Source organism: Herpailurus yagouaroundi, unplaced genomic scaffold, assembly GCF_014898765.1.
Source record: "Herpailurus yagouaroundi ecotype Mexico unplaced genomic scaffold, PumYag 197, whole genome shotgun sequence".
Classification (NCBI taxonomy): Eukaryota; Metazoa; Chordata; class Mammalia; order Carnivora; family Felidae; genus Herpailurus; species Herpailurus yagouaroundi.
In genome coordinates this window covers 18,343,288-18,359,736 of record NW_024412428.1, presented here as the reverse complement: position 1 = coordinate 18,359,736, position 16,449 = coordinate 18,343,288, and the positions used below count along the sequence as shown (strand labels likewise).

General features: G+C 44.1%; 2 protein-coding genes across 2 annotated transcripts in view; both read left to right on the top strand.

The window, feature by feature from the left end:
- MRPS31 (mitochondrial ribosomal protein S31) overlaps positions 1-6,586 on the top strand; it is a 64,548-nt gene extending 57,962 nt beyond the window's left edge. Inside the window, exon 7 of the mRNA XM_040448301.1 lies at positions 6,522-6,586. Coding sequence (XP_040304235.1) covers positions 6,522-6,571 — 50 coding nt within the window. The 3' untranslated portion in view covers positions 6,572-6,586. The remainder of the gene's footprint in view (positions 1-6,521) is intronic.
- A 9,111-nt stretch (positions 6,587-15,697) lies between these two features.
- The window catches only part of FOXO1 (forkhead box O1), a 99,588-nt gene continuing 98,836 nt past the window's right edge, over positions 15,698-16,449 (top strand). Inside the window, exon 1 of the mRNA XM_040448295.1 lies at positions 15,698-16,443. Coding sequence (XP_040304229.1) covers positions 16,114-16,443 — 330 coding nt within the window. The 5' untranslated portion in view covers positions 15,698-16,113. The remainder of the gene's footprint in view (positions 16,444-16,449) is intronic.

Below are 16,449 nucleotides of genomic sequence, written 5' to 3'. Positions count from 1 at the left end.
CCCAAAAATAAATAAACGTTGAAAAAAAAAATTAAAAAAAAAAAAAACAAGATAGATAAAGTGCAAGTGGGAGAGGGGCAGAGAGAGAGGGAGACCCAGAATCCAAAGCAGGCTCCAGGCTCTGAGCTGTCAGCACAGAGTCCAACGAGGATCTTGAAATCACAAACCGTGAGATCATGACCTGAGTCTAAGTCAGATGCTTAACCAACTGAGCCACTCAGGCACCTGCTAGGCTGTGCAACTCTATCTCAGGGTAATGAGTTCAAGCGTCACATTGAGTGTGGAGCCTACTAAAACATTAAAAAATTTCGAGGTGCCTGGGTGACTCAGTTGGTTAAGCACTGACTCCTGATTTTGGCTCAGGTCATGTTCTCACAGTTCATGGGATTGAGCCCTGTGTCAGCGCGGAGCCTTCTTGGGATTCTCTCTCCCTCTCTCTCTCTGTCCCTCCCCCACTCATGCACACTCTCTCTCTCTCAAAATAAATAAATAAATTTGAAAAAATTAAACAATTTCTTTAAAAAAAATTTTTTTTAAGTTATTTGTTTGAGAGAGAGAGAGAGAGAGAGAGAGAGAGAAAGAGGGCACAGAGAGAGGCGGAGATAGAATCCCAAGCAGGCTCAGCACTGTCAATGCAGAGCCCAATTCAGGACTCAAACCCATGCACCATGAGATCATGCCTTGAGCTGAAACCAAGAGTCCAACGCTTAACTGACTGAGCCACCCAGGTGCCCCCAAATTAAACAATTTTTAAAAGGCTGATAAAAGACTTTTTTTAAAACTTTTCTCTGAGGTTTTTTTGTTTTTTTTTTTTTTTTTTTGCAAAACTTTTTTTGCCAATGGACTACTAATGTTACATACCAGTAGGGGGCACTAAAACACTGCTTTTAAACATCATTAAAACTTTATCAAAGTGAAAAAAGGAATTTTGGCAATTTTTCTTTGCCCCTTCTCATTCATCAGAAAACAGTGAAGGACATTGGAAAGGGAGAGAAACATTGTTCAGGTAGAAGATCAAAGCTAGCAAATAACCATAACTGAGTTTGAAAAGATTCATTTTCTGTGTAAAAAGCAGCACAACTATGTTTAGTATGTTCAGTATTAGTGACTGTCTCATGAACATAAAACTTGATGCTAGCTCTCTGATGCCCCACAATGACTGTAGGCAATTACGCACGAGGATCCCCCAAATGGAAACAAATGGCAAGACTCGATTGCATGTGGTCAGTGGCACCTCTTGATGGTCTAGAATGTCATTTTTTTTTTAATTTTTTTTTTTTAACATTTATTTTGAGACAGAGAGAGACAGAGCGTGAATAGGGGAGGGTCAGAGAGAGAGGGAGACACAGAATCTGAAACAGGCTCCAGGCTCTGAGCTGTCAGCACAGAGCCCGACACGGGGCTCGAACTCGTGGACCCTGAGATCATGACCTGAGCCAAAGTCGGATGCTTAACCGACTGAGCCACCCAGGCGCCCCTAGAATATGTAACTTTAAAAAATACTAGATTGGAATCGTTTTCAGATAGATGGTAGTTTGGGCCTGGAACATCTAGCTGTCCACTTGAGGAGTGGCAAGAGTGTAGGAAGAATGGCCAGATGACATTCTGGGGTGTTGCATGCCATATTTACCTGGGAAGGCTGGACTACTGGGGGCCTTGACTACTGGCTGGGATGACCAGCACCATGAGGTAAATGAACATCTTAAAAAAGTAGAGGGCTCAATTTCTTGCAGTGTGTATTTCTATGAGAACAGAGGTAACATCAAACCCATGCATTTCCCTTTGGCCATGCCACACAGCTAGAGAACGTGTGCTGTATGTAGCCCAGCCTGAGGCATTTTGTCCTTTGTTCTACAAGTTTTAGTAGCATAGAAAGAAGCCAACAGCACAGGGAAAAAACTCCTATGGCTCTGAATATGTTAAGATTTAGCTCAAATAGTTTGCCCAGCCTGGGGTGCCTGGGTGGCTCAGTCGGTTAAGCATCTGACTCTTGATTTCAGTTCAGGTCATGATCTCACAGATCACGGGCTCGAGCCCAGCATCAGGCTCTGCGCCTACAGCTAGGAGCCTGCTTGGGATTCTCTCCCTGCCCCTCCCCTGCCCCTGTTTTCTTTCCCTCTTTCTCAAAATAAATAAATAAACTTAAAAAAACCAAAATACGAGTCCCAGCCTTGCTAGTCTTCTGTGGGGGTAAGCTTGGTGCTCTGTGCCTGCCAAGATGTTAAGAGCTCTCTCCACAAGATAATTAAGCCTCAACCTCACAGGAGATGAGAGGACAGGAGATGAGAGGGGTTTAGATCCTGACATGGGAGTAGCTACAATAACCGAGCTGGTTGCTTTAACCGAGCTGGTTGCTTTAACCATCTGTAGGGAGTGTCGATTTCAAAAGTGGGTTCTCCGAAGAGTTTTTCTCTTCTCATCCCGAGGAGGCCCGTGCTAAGATCAAGAGTAGGAAGGGAATTAAGTAAATGTTCTCCTCAGCCCAAACAGGTATATGGCAGAGGAATGGACAGTGTTGCTGTGGCCAAGGCTCAGAGATGGGGGTGACTGCCTGACAACTCACATTACCGAGTGCGATTCCATAAGGTCCAAGCTGGGGGAGGCCTGGGAGGAAGCCACAGAAGTTCACCTGGAGGGCCAGTGTTTACAACCTGGGTGGACTGGGTCTAACACTCACACGTCCCAGGCCCACTCTGGGGAAGACTGGTGGCCTTAGAGTGCCTCACGGCCACTTGGACCATGGAGGGCAATGAGCCTGAATGCACTCTGGGAAGTTGGGTGTGGGAGGGAGGAGCTTCGGGCCGGTTTAGTAGGATCCCACAAGGCGCTGCCATAACATCTGGTCTTGTGCTTGCCTTATTCAATAGGTTGGCCTTCCATTTCTTTTTCTTAAAAAATTTTTTTAATTTTTAAGCAAATCCTCACCTAATGTGGGGCTTGAACTCACAACCCTGAGATCAAGAGTTGCATGCTATACTGACAGCCAGTCAGGCACCCCAGCCTTCCTTTTCTCTCAGAGCCCCCCTCACCTATGTTTTTCCTCCAAAGACTCTGCTTTTCCTAAAGCTGGTGTTTCTAAGGGCTTTGCAGAAGCCTAGGGGAGGCTATAGAGAAGGCTCCAGGGGCTAGGAAAAGGTGAGCGGGGACCTCTTTTTCCTCCCATCCTTACTTGCCCACAAAATGGTTTCCAGGAGGCAAAGGTGGACCTGTGTGGATGGCATGGTTGAGCCCTCATGGACTGTAGAGGTAAGACCAACCGATAGGGGCTATAAACCCCTGGTGGAACTAAGACCACCATGGATTCCCACTCAACAGAGAACCCCTCTAAATATTTTCAAAAGGAATCACAGGCCCTGTAAACACGCCTCCAATGCATGGGGCTAATCCCACCTGCAAAGCACCTTCATCTAATTGTCTGAGCTGACCCCCACAGCAGGTAGGCATTATCTTTCCCATAAAGGGATATCACTATCATTCAGATAAGGAAGCTACCTGGAGAGATAAGGGGCTGAGCTTGAATTCGGATCTTTTAACTTCCCCTCTGACTTCTACCTGATGTGTGCTGGGTTGGTGAGGAAGGATAAGAAGTATTAGATTCCTAATTAAGGAAGCCACTTAGATTAGTGGTGAAGAGCAAAGATTCTCTGGACTGCCTCAGTTAGTATCCCAGCTCTCACACCTGCTAGCTAGGTGACCTTGTGCCAGCGACTCAACCTCCCTGTGCCGCCATTTCCTCACCTGTGAGACAGTAGTACTCCCTGCCTCCCCCCCCCAACCTAGGGTTTTGTGAAGATGAAATGAGTTTATACAGTACTGTGCTTAGAACAATTACCTGGCATAGTTTTCCTTCGGATGCTGACCATGCTGCTTGTTAATAAACCTAACATCAGCCGAATGGATTTGGTCGAGACCTTGGCTCTCAAATTTGTGTTTCATTGACTTAACTGTCTTTCTGGGTTAGGGCCCTTTAGTTCCTCAATGAAATGCTAAAAATCTAACCTAACCGTTGGAAAAACAGAACTGGTCATTTAGTTCAGTGCCTGCCCATACAAAATGCCACAGACTGGCGGGCTTGAACAGCAGAAATTAATTTTCTCACAGTTCTGGAGGCTGCAAGTCCAAGATCATGGCTGATCAAGATCAGCAGGTTTGGTTTTTCAAAGGCCTCTGGCCTTGGCTGGCAGATGCCCTCCTCTCTCTATGTCCTCAAATCATCTTTCCCTGTGCATGCACATATGCCTCTGGGGTCTCTCCTGTGTACAAATTTCCACTTAAAAGATTGGATCTGGGACCACCCTAACAACCTCATTTAATTACCTCTTTAAAGACTCTATCTCCAAATGCAGTCACATTCTAAGGTTCTGGGGGCTTCAATATATGGATTTGCAGTGGGGGTTCACAGTTCAGCCCATTACAGATTCGTTAAGCAAAAACAAAACAAAAAAATCCAGATGAGGTTACATCAATCAAAGAATGGAACACGTGTCATTTTTTTTTAAGTTTACTGATTTATTTTGAGAGAGAAAGTGAGAGTGGGGGAGGGGAAGGGAGAGCGAGCCCAAAGCAGGCTCCACACTGGCAGCACATAGCCCTACACAGGGCTCGAACTCATGAGCTGTGAGATCATGACCCCAGCCAAGGTGAAGAGTCAGATGCTTAACTGACTGAGCCCCTATTTTATTTTATATTTTTAAAAAAATTAGTTTTAAGCAATCTCTACCCTTAACGTGAGGTTTGAACTCACAACCCCGAGATCAGGACTTGCATGCTGTACTGACTGAGCCAGTCAGGTGCCCCTACCCATTATTACTATTTTAATAATTTCTCCATCATGACCCATTTAAAAATAATTTTTCCATTATGACCACTTTAAGAATTTGGTGGCAAAGGTAGCTAAGAAGACCCTTACTAAAAACCAACCTCTATGTCTTTAAATGTTTTGGAATAACATTTACATTACAAATTCCTACCTTGACTGTGTGATTTTATCAACTTTTTTTTTTTTTTAATTTCAGGTCCACCTGACTTCTAATTTAAGAGGTTTCCATGGTTCTCATCAACTTTTTTTTATTAGTGACTAAATTTGCTGTATGTTTTAATTGGGTTGTAAAAGTAAGGTGGCGATTTGTGATCTTTTAATAGAATCCTGGTACGTAACACATAGGAACATGCATGCACACACACACACACACACACACACACACACACACACACACTGACATGTCGTTTTACAGCACCACTGCCAAGAATAACTAATCTAGGAATAACTGCAGAATCTGATAATACAGGTGGTGTTTCTTTTTAGAAATAATTTGTCTACATGAACAGACATGAGTCCTTTTTCATTTCAAAAGTGAATATTAAAATTAAGCTATTGACTCCTTCCTAAATAAGATTTAAATAGTCTTTAAAAAATCATACTTAGTGAAAAAAAAAAAAAAAAAAGGATCCAGGACTTAGAAGCCTTATATTCCAAATCTATTTAAGTGGAATACTTACTTACTGTTATTGTTGCTCTGTAGATTTTTTCTTTTTTTGAGCAGGCCGATTTTGTAGGATGTTTTGTTTGTTTTCTCTTCATGAGAAAGTCACTTGTGTTCTGTTTCTATGTTTCTTAGATGCAACATCTACCTCTTACAAAATATGTTGAGGTGTCTAAGTGGGTTTAGTTTTTAAGAATTCTATTGTAAAGAAGAACCACAAACTACTAAAGAATATATTGTATCAATTCTCTATTGCGATTATTTTAGAGAAATTTTCTCTATTGTTAAAGTTGGGCTGCCTTTTGTGATAACATTATCTGTTGAAGTTGAAGCTGCCAGTAACATCATCAGCTAAACTCCCAAAATGAGTCAGCTAACTTTATTTTTAACTGCTTTTTAATTGTCTGCTGAAACTGTCAAGAATAATAAGATTTCTAAGGCATTTATAGCAAAGTTTTGGTATATTAGACCAAATTAAAAGGTGGATCAAATGTTCCGAATCCTCAAGTCATTTTTATATATTGTTTTCTTTTTAAACTCAGCTGTAGGGCACGGATAGGTAGTAAAAATCCCTGGCTTGAGATTTTTCCTAAATTCGTGCTATGATATTCCATGGGTATTACACACATTATTTCCTAATTCACAAAAAATCGGTTGGATTTGGGCAAACGATGCTCATAACATTCAAATATGAAGGAGCCATCGTAGGCTTTAGAACAAATGTGAGTGATTTAGAAATTATATGTTTACCTAAGTTAAAATAATTCTCAACGTAAGAAAAACCTACCCACGAGGTTGTACCGATGTCAAAGAACAAACATTTCATCCCTGTTTCAAAGCACTTTAAGACATTATTTTAATCCTTACCTAATTGAGGTATGTAGGTGGCAAGTCATACCGAGATAAAAATTCAAAATGCACAATAAATCGAACATTGCGTAGGGAATGAAAGAGCTTCGTAGTTGATCACGCCTTGTTGATTTTCTGCTTTTCTTGGAAGATCATTGGTGCTTTCACTTTATCATATTTTGCGTGTAGGGCCAACAAGCATCACAGCACCCTCGATAAAATGGCTACCAAATCTGTAAGAGAGCCACTACGTCTCCACAGTTTCCACTTCACTTGAGCCCCGGTCCGACACAACCCCAGGAACACAGCAGGGCGTACTTTTATATTCAGGTGGAGGCTTTCGGCTCCTTTCTCCATCCTGCTTCCCCAGGCCTTATCAGGGTTCTGATATGGCTGTGTCTATAATGAAAAGTGAAAAATCCAATCAAAGATAAAATATAGGGCTATTAAAGAAAAGAGATAATGTATTTGGATGATTGATTTTCCTTGATTATCATACAAAGATTGGCACTAATCTTCAACATTTGCTGGCTCTCACAGCAAGTTCAATGGGTCATTAAAACTAGGATATCTCCTGGAGATTCTAAAGCAGTGAGGAGTGATTTGCCTTTTGTGATTCATAGGCAATTGAAACTGTTCCTGGCTGAAAGGAAGGTAGCCACAGATAAGTTCTTCTGACTAATACTGACCGGTAGTCTGTGGTTTGTAGAGGGGGCTTTACTTCCCCGTGACAAGAGAATGCACCCTAAACCCTTAGCTAAAGGTTTTATTCACGCTTATGAGAACTGGGGGCATTGAGATATGGCCCCATACCATTCCCACAGTAGGGAGCTCTACAAATGTTTCTGATATTTTATGCTCACTTGATGGTGGAGGAGGCACTTTCCAATTCATTTTTAAGTTGACTTTAAAATAGAAAGGAACACAGGATTTTATTTGTTTTGCTTATAATATTGTTTATTGTCCCAGGAAAGTAGACCTTAAGGCTTTGACCAATCCCCGGCAGGTTCAGCCATGAAGCTGGATTTTAAATAATATAGGAGGAAGGCCTCCACTTGAACTGTAAAATACATGTTCACGTGTTCTAATTTAAATCCAAGCTTCTGAAACTCAGATGAAACAAGGCTTTTAGGTAAAAATCCAATGCAAATGACCTTCTTCGGTAGGTAGGGATGGAGCTCAATCTAGTGGTTCAATTTGGTTTGATGTGCTTTTATTCAGGATAAGAAGAGCTTTGGAAAGAGTTCCAGATAAGCCAACCATTCCGGAAGGGCTAGTCGCTCTTATTGTATATGGTCCGTTCAAATAAGCAAGTGCTAATGGCTTGAAATCCCCCACATCATTCGAGTTATACAAATGCAAACATCAGCATTATTATTGTTATTTATGTTCTATCTCTAGGCTTCTCTCATTAACATAAACTCAACTGGTTTCAGGCAGAGCCGATTGCAGATAACCCCCCCCCCCCACCACCACCACCAAAATAAAGTCCCAAAGTCAATTTTCTGTTCCAAAAAACCCTGAATCATTGAATTAATCTCTGGTTAATTTCTAGTTCTCTTTAAAAGAATCCCAACATTTTATGGAGGCAGAAATTTAGTGTTAAACAGGAGATAAGCTCTGGGTTTTGATAATGGTCTACCTATAATTAGATAAATGTGTAAGATAAGACCAAAAGTAAGTTTCTTAGGTCTTTGTACCTCTGTTTCAATTTCTGTAAAATGCAAATCATAATGTCTCCTACATTATTGGGTGGTTTTGAAGACTCATTCAGATGAAATCTGTTGAAAAAAATAGTCATTTTTATTAACCCTGGGGCAAAAAGAAAATAACATTTATGTATATATTCTGATTTGGGGTAAAAAGTCATCTATGGCTTATAAAAGAACATATCTTGAAATAAAAAATATATGTTTATATTTGTCAATTTATATATCATCTTGTTTCAGATGATATGTAAATCTGAAAAACAGGAGGAAGAGATCTCACCAAGCTTAGTCTTGGATTGCGGAAGGAGTTTTTGCTGTTGGATTCTTCCAGAGTGCAGACATGCAATATAGCTGTCAAATGTTCCGTATTTAGTTTGTTGTCCAAACACAAACTCATTTAAAGCACACATGGCATCGTATGAGACAAATCAATTTCTCCTCCAGCATGATATCAGTGATCAACTCATTAGAAATTCCATTTTTAAATGTTAAACCTTAGAATATAGAATATTTCAATGTGTTTTAAAGGCTGTATTTACCACCAAATAGAAACCTGATACCCTAGAAAAATACTCACTATTCATCTATGTTTACTCTCTGGCACAGCAGACGTTGCATATGGGTGGGCCCTGTGAGTCAGCCAAATCTGAAATTTGATAAAACTCTTACCTCCTGTTTTTACACCTTAACTGATACAGTCAGTGACTATACATATCATTAAAAACACATGTACTCTACACAGTCATTACCTCTTGTTATTGATTCTTATCAACAAATGACAAGCAACATGGTCAGTTAGCATAAAATGCTAACAGTTTCTTGTTCATTCTTTTATTACTGTCAAGGACTCTCAGGGGTAGCTTTGACTCCCTTTCCTTTCTAATGTTATGGAAATAGGGAGATTTTATTCGAAAAAAAAAACACAACTGATTATTGTAAAGCAGCAATTAATTCTTACTGCTTAACTTGAACATTCAGACATATTAGTTTTCCAAGTAAATAAGTAAAATGCCTCGTTAAACTTCCTTTCTGCCAAAAATGTATTACCATCTGTGTTCTACATGGCAGCGTTTTCTTATTTAATACATATGTCCCCCCTTTTTTGGAAGCATGTGAAGAGCTTTAATATGACACAAAACAGAAATAAAATAGTGAAAACACATTGTGCTTAAGCACGGATGCAACATTCAGATTTGTGACATTCAAAGAATTGGGATTTCATGTGCCATCCGTGAATTTTATGGCAATTCTATGAGTCCTTAAAGTTAGAAAAAAAATTTAATGGTACCATTTACACAGCTTGGAGTTTGGGAGAGTTATTTTATTGTCTCAAAGATAGAGACCTAGTGTTTATTTAAAATAGGTTGAATTTAAGGGGCGGCTGCTTCACTCGGTAAAGCATGCGATTCTCGATTTCTGAGAGGTGAATTCAAGCCCAACACTGGTCAGAGAGGTTACTTCAAGAAGAAAAAAAAAGGTTGAATTTTAAATTAATTAATTAATTAACTAATTGATTAGTTAAGGTAGGTTGAACTTCATCAAACAGTCTGAAAATCTCCAGTTAGAAAGGTACTGTCATGAAAACCAATGCATGAAAACCAGTTTTGGCCTGAATGCCAAGAGGTCTGAATTCTGGTCCCAGTAACTGCACAGCCTTGGGCTAATCACTGAAATTCTCAGTGTCTCTGTTTTCTTACGTGTGAAAGGAGGAGTTTGTGTTGTATCAACAATGATCACCTAGAAATCCATCACCCAGATACAATCACTGCTAACATTTCTTCCAACCTTTTAAATATTGTATCCCCAGTATCAACATAGTCACAATGTCATTACAAATGCTTTGTCTATTTTATTTTATTTTATTTTCTAAATGTTTATTTATTTATTTTGAGAGAGAGAGAGAGAGAGAGAGAGAGAGAGAGAGAGTACGAGCGAGCTTGCACAAGCCAGGGGGTGGAGGGGTGGAGAGAGAGAGTCCCAATCAGGCTCCATGCCTTCAGCACAGAGACCTACCCGGGCTTGATCTCATGAACCGTGAGATCATAACCTGAGCCCAAACCAAGAGTTGGATGCTTAACTGACTGAATCACCCAGGCACCTCTCATTTTGTTTTATTTTATTTTGTTTTATTTTATTTTATTTTATTTTAATTTTTTTTTTTTTTATTTTTTTTTTCAACGTTTATTTATTTTTGGGACAGAGAGAGACAGAGCATGAACGGGGGAGGGGCAGAGAGAGAGGGAGACACAGAATCGGAAACAGGCTCCAGGCTCTGAGCCATCAGCCCAGAGCCCGACGCGGGGCTCGAACTCACGGACCGCAAGATCGTGACCTGGCTGAAGTCGGACATTAACCGACTGTGCCACCCAGGCGCCCCTTTAATGTTTATTTTTGAGAGAGAGAATGTGAACGGGAGAGGGGCAGACAGAGAGGGAGACAGAGGATCCTAGCAGGCTTTGTGCTGTCAGTGCAGAGCCCGATGTGGGGCTCCAACTCACCAACCAAAAGATCATGACCTGAGCCCACGTGGGACTCTTGACCAACTGAGCCACCCATGCGCCCCTCACTGTATTTTCAACGACTACATAAGATTCTACCTTACGGAGATGCCATTAGTCATTTAACCGTTCTGTACTGCTGCTCATTTAAATTATCTACAAATATATTTTAGTTTTCCTGTAGAGATCCACAAGTAGTCTCTCCCTAACACTTCAAAGTGAGGGAGCAAAGTTTATTGAAAGTAACAAACTTTGGCTCTTCATAACTGAAAATATTGATGATCTGGTTCATGATTTGCCCAATGCCTCTCTCCAGTTACAGGTTAGTAAGCATTGTCTTTATTTGTGGCAGGCAAATAACCTGATGCAGCTTGTGGCTTTTGTCCGTTTGAAGCAAGATATCTAAACTGCAAGCTTGGTGGCCAAAGCCCATACTCCCAATGCCTGTGGACGGCACATTTTATTTAGCTTTTCTAGCTCGTCTTATTTTTCTTCGAAAGTGATGATAATATTTCAATTTTTTCCTGCCTTAGCATTCCTAGTATCGACCAAATACTTTGTGTGTGTGTGTGTAATTCCTCCAAATAAATATTGCTAATATGCATTGGTTATTTATTTATTTATTTATTTTAAACTGTTTTTCAATTTTTTTAAAACGTTTTATTTATTTTTGAGACAGGGAGAGACAGAGCATGAGCAGGGGAGGGTCAGAGAGAGGGAGACACAGAATCTGAAACAGGCTCCAGGCTCTGAGCTGTCAGCACAGAGCCCGACGTGGGACTTGAACTCACAGACCCCGAGATCATGACCTGAGCCGAAGTCGGCTGCTTAACTGACTGAGCCACCCAGGCGTCCCTATTTTTTTATTTAAAAAAAAATTTTTTTTTAACGTGTATTTATTTTTGAGACAGAGAGAGATAGAGCATGAACGGGGGAGGGGCAGAGAGAGAGGGAAACACAGAACCGGAAGCAGGCTCCAGGCTCTGAGCCATCAGCCCAGAGCCCGACGCGGGTCTCGAACTCACAGACCGAGAGATAGTGACCTGAGCTGAAGTCGGACGCTTAACCGACTGAGCCACCCAGGCGCCCCTGCATTGGTTATTTAAGAGTATCATAGCCTTAACTCTGACATCACAATCATATAAAAGAAAAGAAAATAAACTGTGCACTCAAGGAATTTGCCATCAAAACGATGTACTCTAAGAGGCACAGTACCTGGTATCTACATGGTAGGCACTCTATAAATATTTGTTGGAACAATAACAAAATCCAAAGTAAATTATCCCTCAGGAAAAAGAAATGACTCCTTCTGCCGTTGCCTTAGCTACCGCTTAGTATGTCAGGTTTCAGGACATTGGTTTAAGAACCTGAAGCTGTGTTTTTTCAGATTATTTTCTACGGACAAAGTGAAGAAAGGCTGTTTTAGGTTGATAGCAGTACCTCTTAATAATGTAGACAAAATGGTGGAAATGGGCAATGGTTGGGGAAAGGGAATGTGAAGTATGAAGCTAAATACCATGCCTGAAAAATAAACATCCAGACCTTTCATTTACTCATTAAATTGGACTTAAATGACCTATTTTGACATGTAAGAATTGAAACCAGAGATCAGGGTGCTGGTGGTGAGGGGTAAATGCAGGAGTTTCTGCCAGGGAATTGATGGAAGGCAATCATCCCTCCGTCTTCCCATCAAGGATGAGGCAATAATTACCCTGCAAACCAGGCAGAGAAAAGAACACATTGGTTTGTGAGATGGGCTTTGTGATGATGCGTTTCCTTTTTCATTTTAATTGCTCTTACCTGACACGAAACCTTTTTCTGCCCAGTTGGGCCATGTGTGCCAACTAGTGAGTGATAATCATTAGAAACAGCCTTCAAAGCAAAGGGCTACCACAAAAAAATACTGAAGAAAAGAAATGAACTTCTTTCTCTTAAGCAGAACCAATGCCAACCTAAATACTTTGGCATCCTTCACAGAGAGAAAACGGGTGCGTTTTTGACTAAAAAACCCCAAACCACTTCTTGTAATCTTCTTCCTTTCGTTATCTTCCTGTCGCCATCATCTTTTTGTGTCTGCTTTTCCAATCTTTTAAATCAAAACTTCATTTAGTTCAGTGCAATTCATTTAACTAAAATTACTAAAATCTGTGGAATGCACTGGAAGGAAATATACTGCAGAGTTTTATATAGTGGTTGTTGCTATATTGGGACTGCAGGTATTTCTAATTTTCTGTGTGTCCAGAAGATTATTGATGGGAAGCCCGGAAACTGGGGTTCCAGCTCTGGCAGCACCACTCAGGTCTGTGTGACCTTGGACAAATCAGCCTCTGGTGGGGTTGGGGGGGGGGGGCTCAGTTTCCTTGTGGAGAAAGTAAAGGAGGCCACCGAGGTGACCCCTGTCTACTTTCAATTGTAACATTCTGTGGTTCTAGCTGGAAAGAAAGTTTAGCTGGATACAACCCTTATGGAGGGCAATTTGACTGTGTGTCTCAAAATTACAAATGCATTTAACTGCCGACCCAGTGATCTCTTTTCTGGAAATTCCTCCTGTGTATATACTTTCACAGATGCAAAATGAGTTATGTAAGGTTATTCATTACTGAATAGCTCCTACAAACTAAAGATTGGAAACAAGCCAAATGTTCACCAGCACCCTAAGGTTCAGTAAATTGACACATACAATGGTACCCTAGGCGGCTAGAAACATCTTTTATCATACCTTCAGTTTTTTGGAACTATGTGTCTGGGACATTGGCGCTATAAGTATTCTGTGCCTGTTTCAAGTCAAATTTTTTATTTTTATTTTTAAAATATTATTTATTTTGAGAGTGAGAAAGAAGGAGAGGGGCAGAGAGAGAGAGAGAGAGAGAGAGAGGGAGAGAGAGAATGCCAAGCAGGCTCCAGACTAGTTAGCGCAGAGCACGGCATGGAACTCCATCCCACGAACCTCGAGATGGTGACCTGAGCTGAAATCAAGAGTCCCACGCTCAACGGATTGAGCCACACAGGTGCCTCTCAACTCAACTTAAAAAAAAAACAAAAAAAACCCACCACTGTAACATCCAAACGAGGCAGGATAGTCCAGATTTCAAGGACCTGAGGAAAGTCTGTAAGAAAACTGCCTTAGCCAAATACTCTCCTCCGACTGAAGCCATGAAAAACCGGAATTGAAAGGAAGGCAAGGCCAAATTTGCAGCTGGTTTCCTTTGCCAAGAATGATGCACTAGGGCACCGCCTATTTGTAGGGTGCGGCCATCCGAATGGGGGCTGCCTCTGCAGAGCTTACTTGAGGCTATCAACAGTTCTGCATTAGCGCCTTCCTTTGAGCTCGTCGTCCGGGTTACTGAGGTCCCCTAGCGGCTGGCAGAGGAAGCCTGAACCATCTAAATTTGATAGTAAATGCAGAGACCACAAGAGGAGGAGGGTGGGAACCACCTCTATCCTTAATCCATCAGGCTCACGACCTTCCTCTTCCCTGCCCCTCTCCCCCATTTATCAGTAGGAAGCTGTGATAAGTGGATTGTGAAGAAACAGGGGCCTGAACTAGGGAGATGATAGCGAGAATGTAAAGAAGAAGTAAATCTAAGTTCTTTCAAACTTTCGTAAATGAGGCCTAATTTTCTTTAGATGCCACTTTTCAATTGAAGAGTTACCTGTAAGAGAAAGGGGATTGGAAAAATAATTGGGAGCTGTCATTTTGGACAAGATATTTAAAACCCTACTGTCAATCTTCCATCCCAAGTGATCCCATCCCTCTGAAAGGAAATGCCTTCCTTATGCCTCCTAAATAGGCAAAACAAAACAACTGTTTCTTGAAAACTGTTTCTTTTGCTCCCCGAGACACAAGGGCCATTGTCTTTCTGCCTTTGGCCCCAATGATCTCGACAGGACGTCCAGGACCTGGAGCCCAGATGGGGAAAGGTGGGGGGGGGGGGAAGTTGACTGACACCCGAGGGAAATTTTAAAGGAACCGGGGGGTGGGCAGGGCTCACCCAGGCTTTGGTTTTACCCCTCTTGCGCCGTTACTTGAAATCTCACTACTTCTATCCTAAATAGCAAAGAAATGACAAGCAAGCCGTTGAACTTAATTAGGGGTACATAATAAAGTGACAAGGTTCTCTCTAAATGCTCTTCTCTGACCCCTTCCCCGCCGCCCCTGGACCATTAGAGTCTGAGGTTCCCGCGCAGGGGAAGATGATCCCACAGAGGGCACTGAAGTCTAGGATGCTTTTGGGTCTCTGTGTGCGTGTGAAATAGGACTGTCTTCGGCCCGGCTGAGTCCCTTTACCTCATTTCTAGCCTTTTAGGTCAAGTGTGGCGTCAACCCAGCTGAGCTGCCGCTGGGCTGGACGCCTGGCCCCCGACTAGACCGAACCTGCAGAGGCTCAGCTCTAGGGTACGAACAGGTGGGCTCGAGGCACGGAGGCGGCGGGGACGGCGCCCGCCGCGCGGACTGGACCGCCGGGACCCAGGTGCGGGAGGGGCTTGTGCAGCCCGCGCGGGGGCTGGAGGACTTGACAGATCGCAGGAAAATAAAACAAAAAACAAAAACAAAACCCACCGACTTCCCCACGTTTCTCTGCAAAAAACCGTGGGTGGAGTCGAGAAGGGGGCGATAGAGTAGAATTCCGCAAGGCCGCCTCCGCCCGCCCACCCAGTGCCCGCGAAGCGAGGAGCGTCCCCCTGGGCCCCGCCCCGCCCCACTTCGGGCCCCGAGCGGAGGTCGAGGCGAAGAAGCGAGCGACTTGTTCCACTCGAGCTTCTCGAGTACTCGGCTTTGCTCTTCAGTAGTAAACAAAGTGTCGCCGCCGCCTCCACGCTGGTTTGCCTCCTAGCAATCAAAACACTGAGAGGGCGAGAGACTCACAGAAATACTTGAGAATTACCAGAAAATAATAACAGAGATCCAAAAAAAAAAAAAAAAAGAGAGAGAGAGAGAGAGAGAGAAAGAGAGAGAGTGTGTGAAAGAGAAAAACATCCCACTACCCCCCACCAAACCACTGCCGCCTCCCGGGTGGAAAACCGGCCCCCGCCCAGGCGGGCGACCACTGGCTGCCTGGGCGGCGGCGCCGCGCGCTCATTGGTCGCGTGCGCTGTCAGTCAGGGGCGGGCCGGCGCGCGCGCCGCCGCGGGCGGGGGGCGGCGGCAGATCCCGTAAGTCGGGCGGCAGCGTAGTCGCTGCAGCAGCCGCCGCCGCCGCCACATTCAACAGGCAGCAGCGCCGCGGTCGCGCCGCCGGGAGAGCGAGCGGCCCGCGGCGTCCGTCCTCCTTCGGTCCGCAGGCCCTGTCAGCAGGAGTTCGGCGCCGACTGCTGCCCGACCCGGCGACTCTGGCCTGCAGTCCTGCCCGTGCAGCGAATCTGGAAGAGCCTAGATGTTGATGGACCCGCGAAGTTAAGTTCTGGGCTCGCGCTACTACTCCGCCGCGCCTTCCTCCGGGTTTTCGTCGGCTCGAGGCGCCGACCTCGCCCCCCCAAATCTCGGACCGGCTCTTCGCGCCCTCTCCCCCTTGGCTCCCTGTGCTGCTCTCGACCCTTTGGCTCTCCCGCGGTTGGGGGAGGGGTGGGGGTCACCATGGCCGAAGCGCCCCAGGTGGTGGAGATCGACCCGGACTTCGAGCCGCTGCCCCGGCCGCGCTCGTGCACCTGGCCGCTGCCCAGGCCGGAGTTTAGCCAGTCCAACTCGGCCACCTCCAGCCCGGCGCCGTCGGGCGGCGCGGCAGCGAACCCCGACGCCGCCACGGGCCTGCCCTCGGCCTCGGCGGCCGCTGTCAACGCCGACTTCATGAGCAACCTGAGCCTGCTGGAGGAGAGCGGGGACTTCCAGCAGGCGCCCGGGTCCGTGGCGGCGGCCGCAGCGGCGGCGGCAGCCGTGGCGGCGGCGGCGGCCGCAGCTGCCGCCACCGGGGGG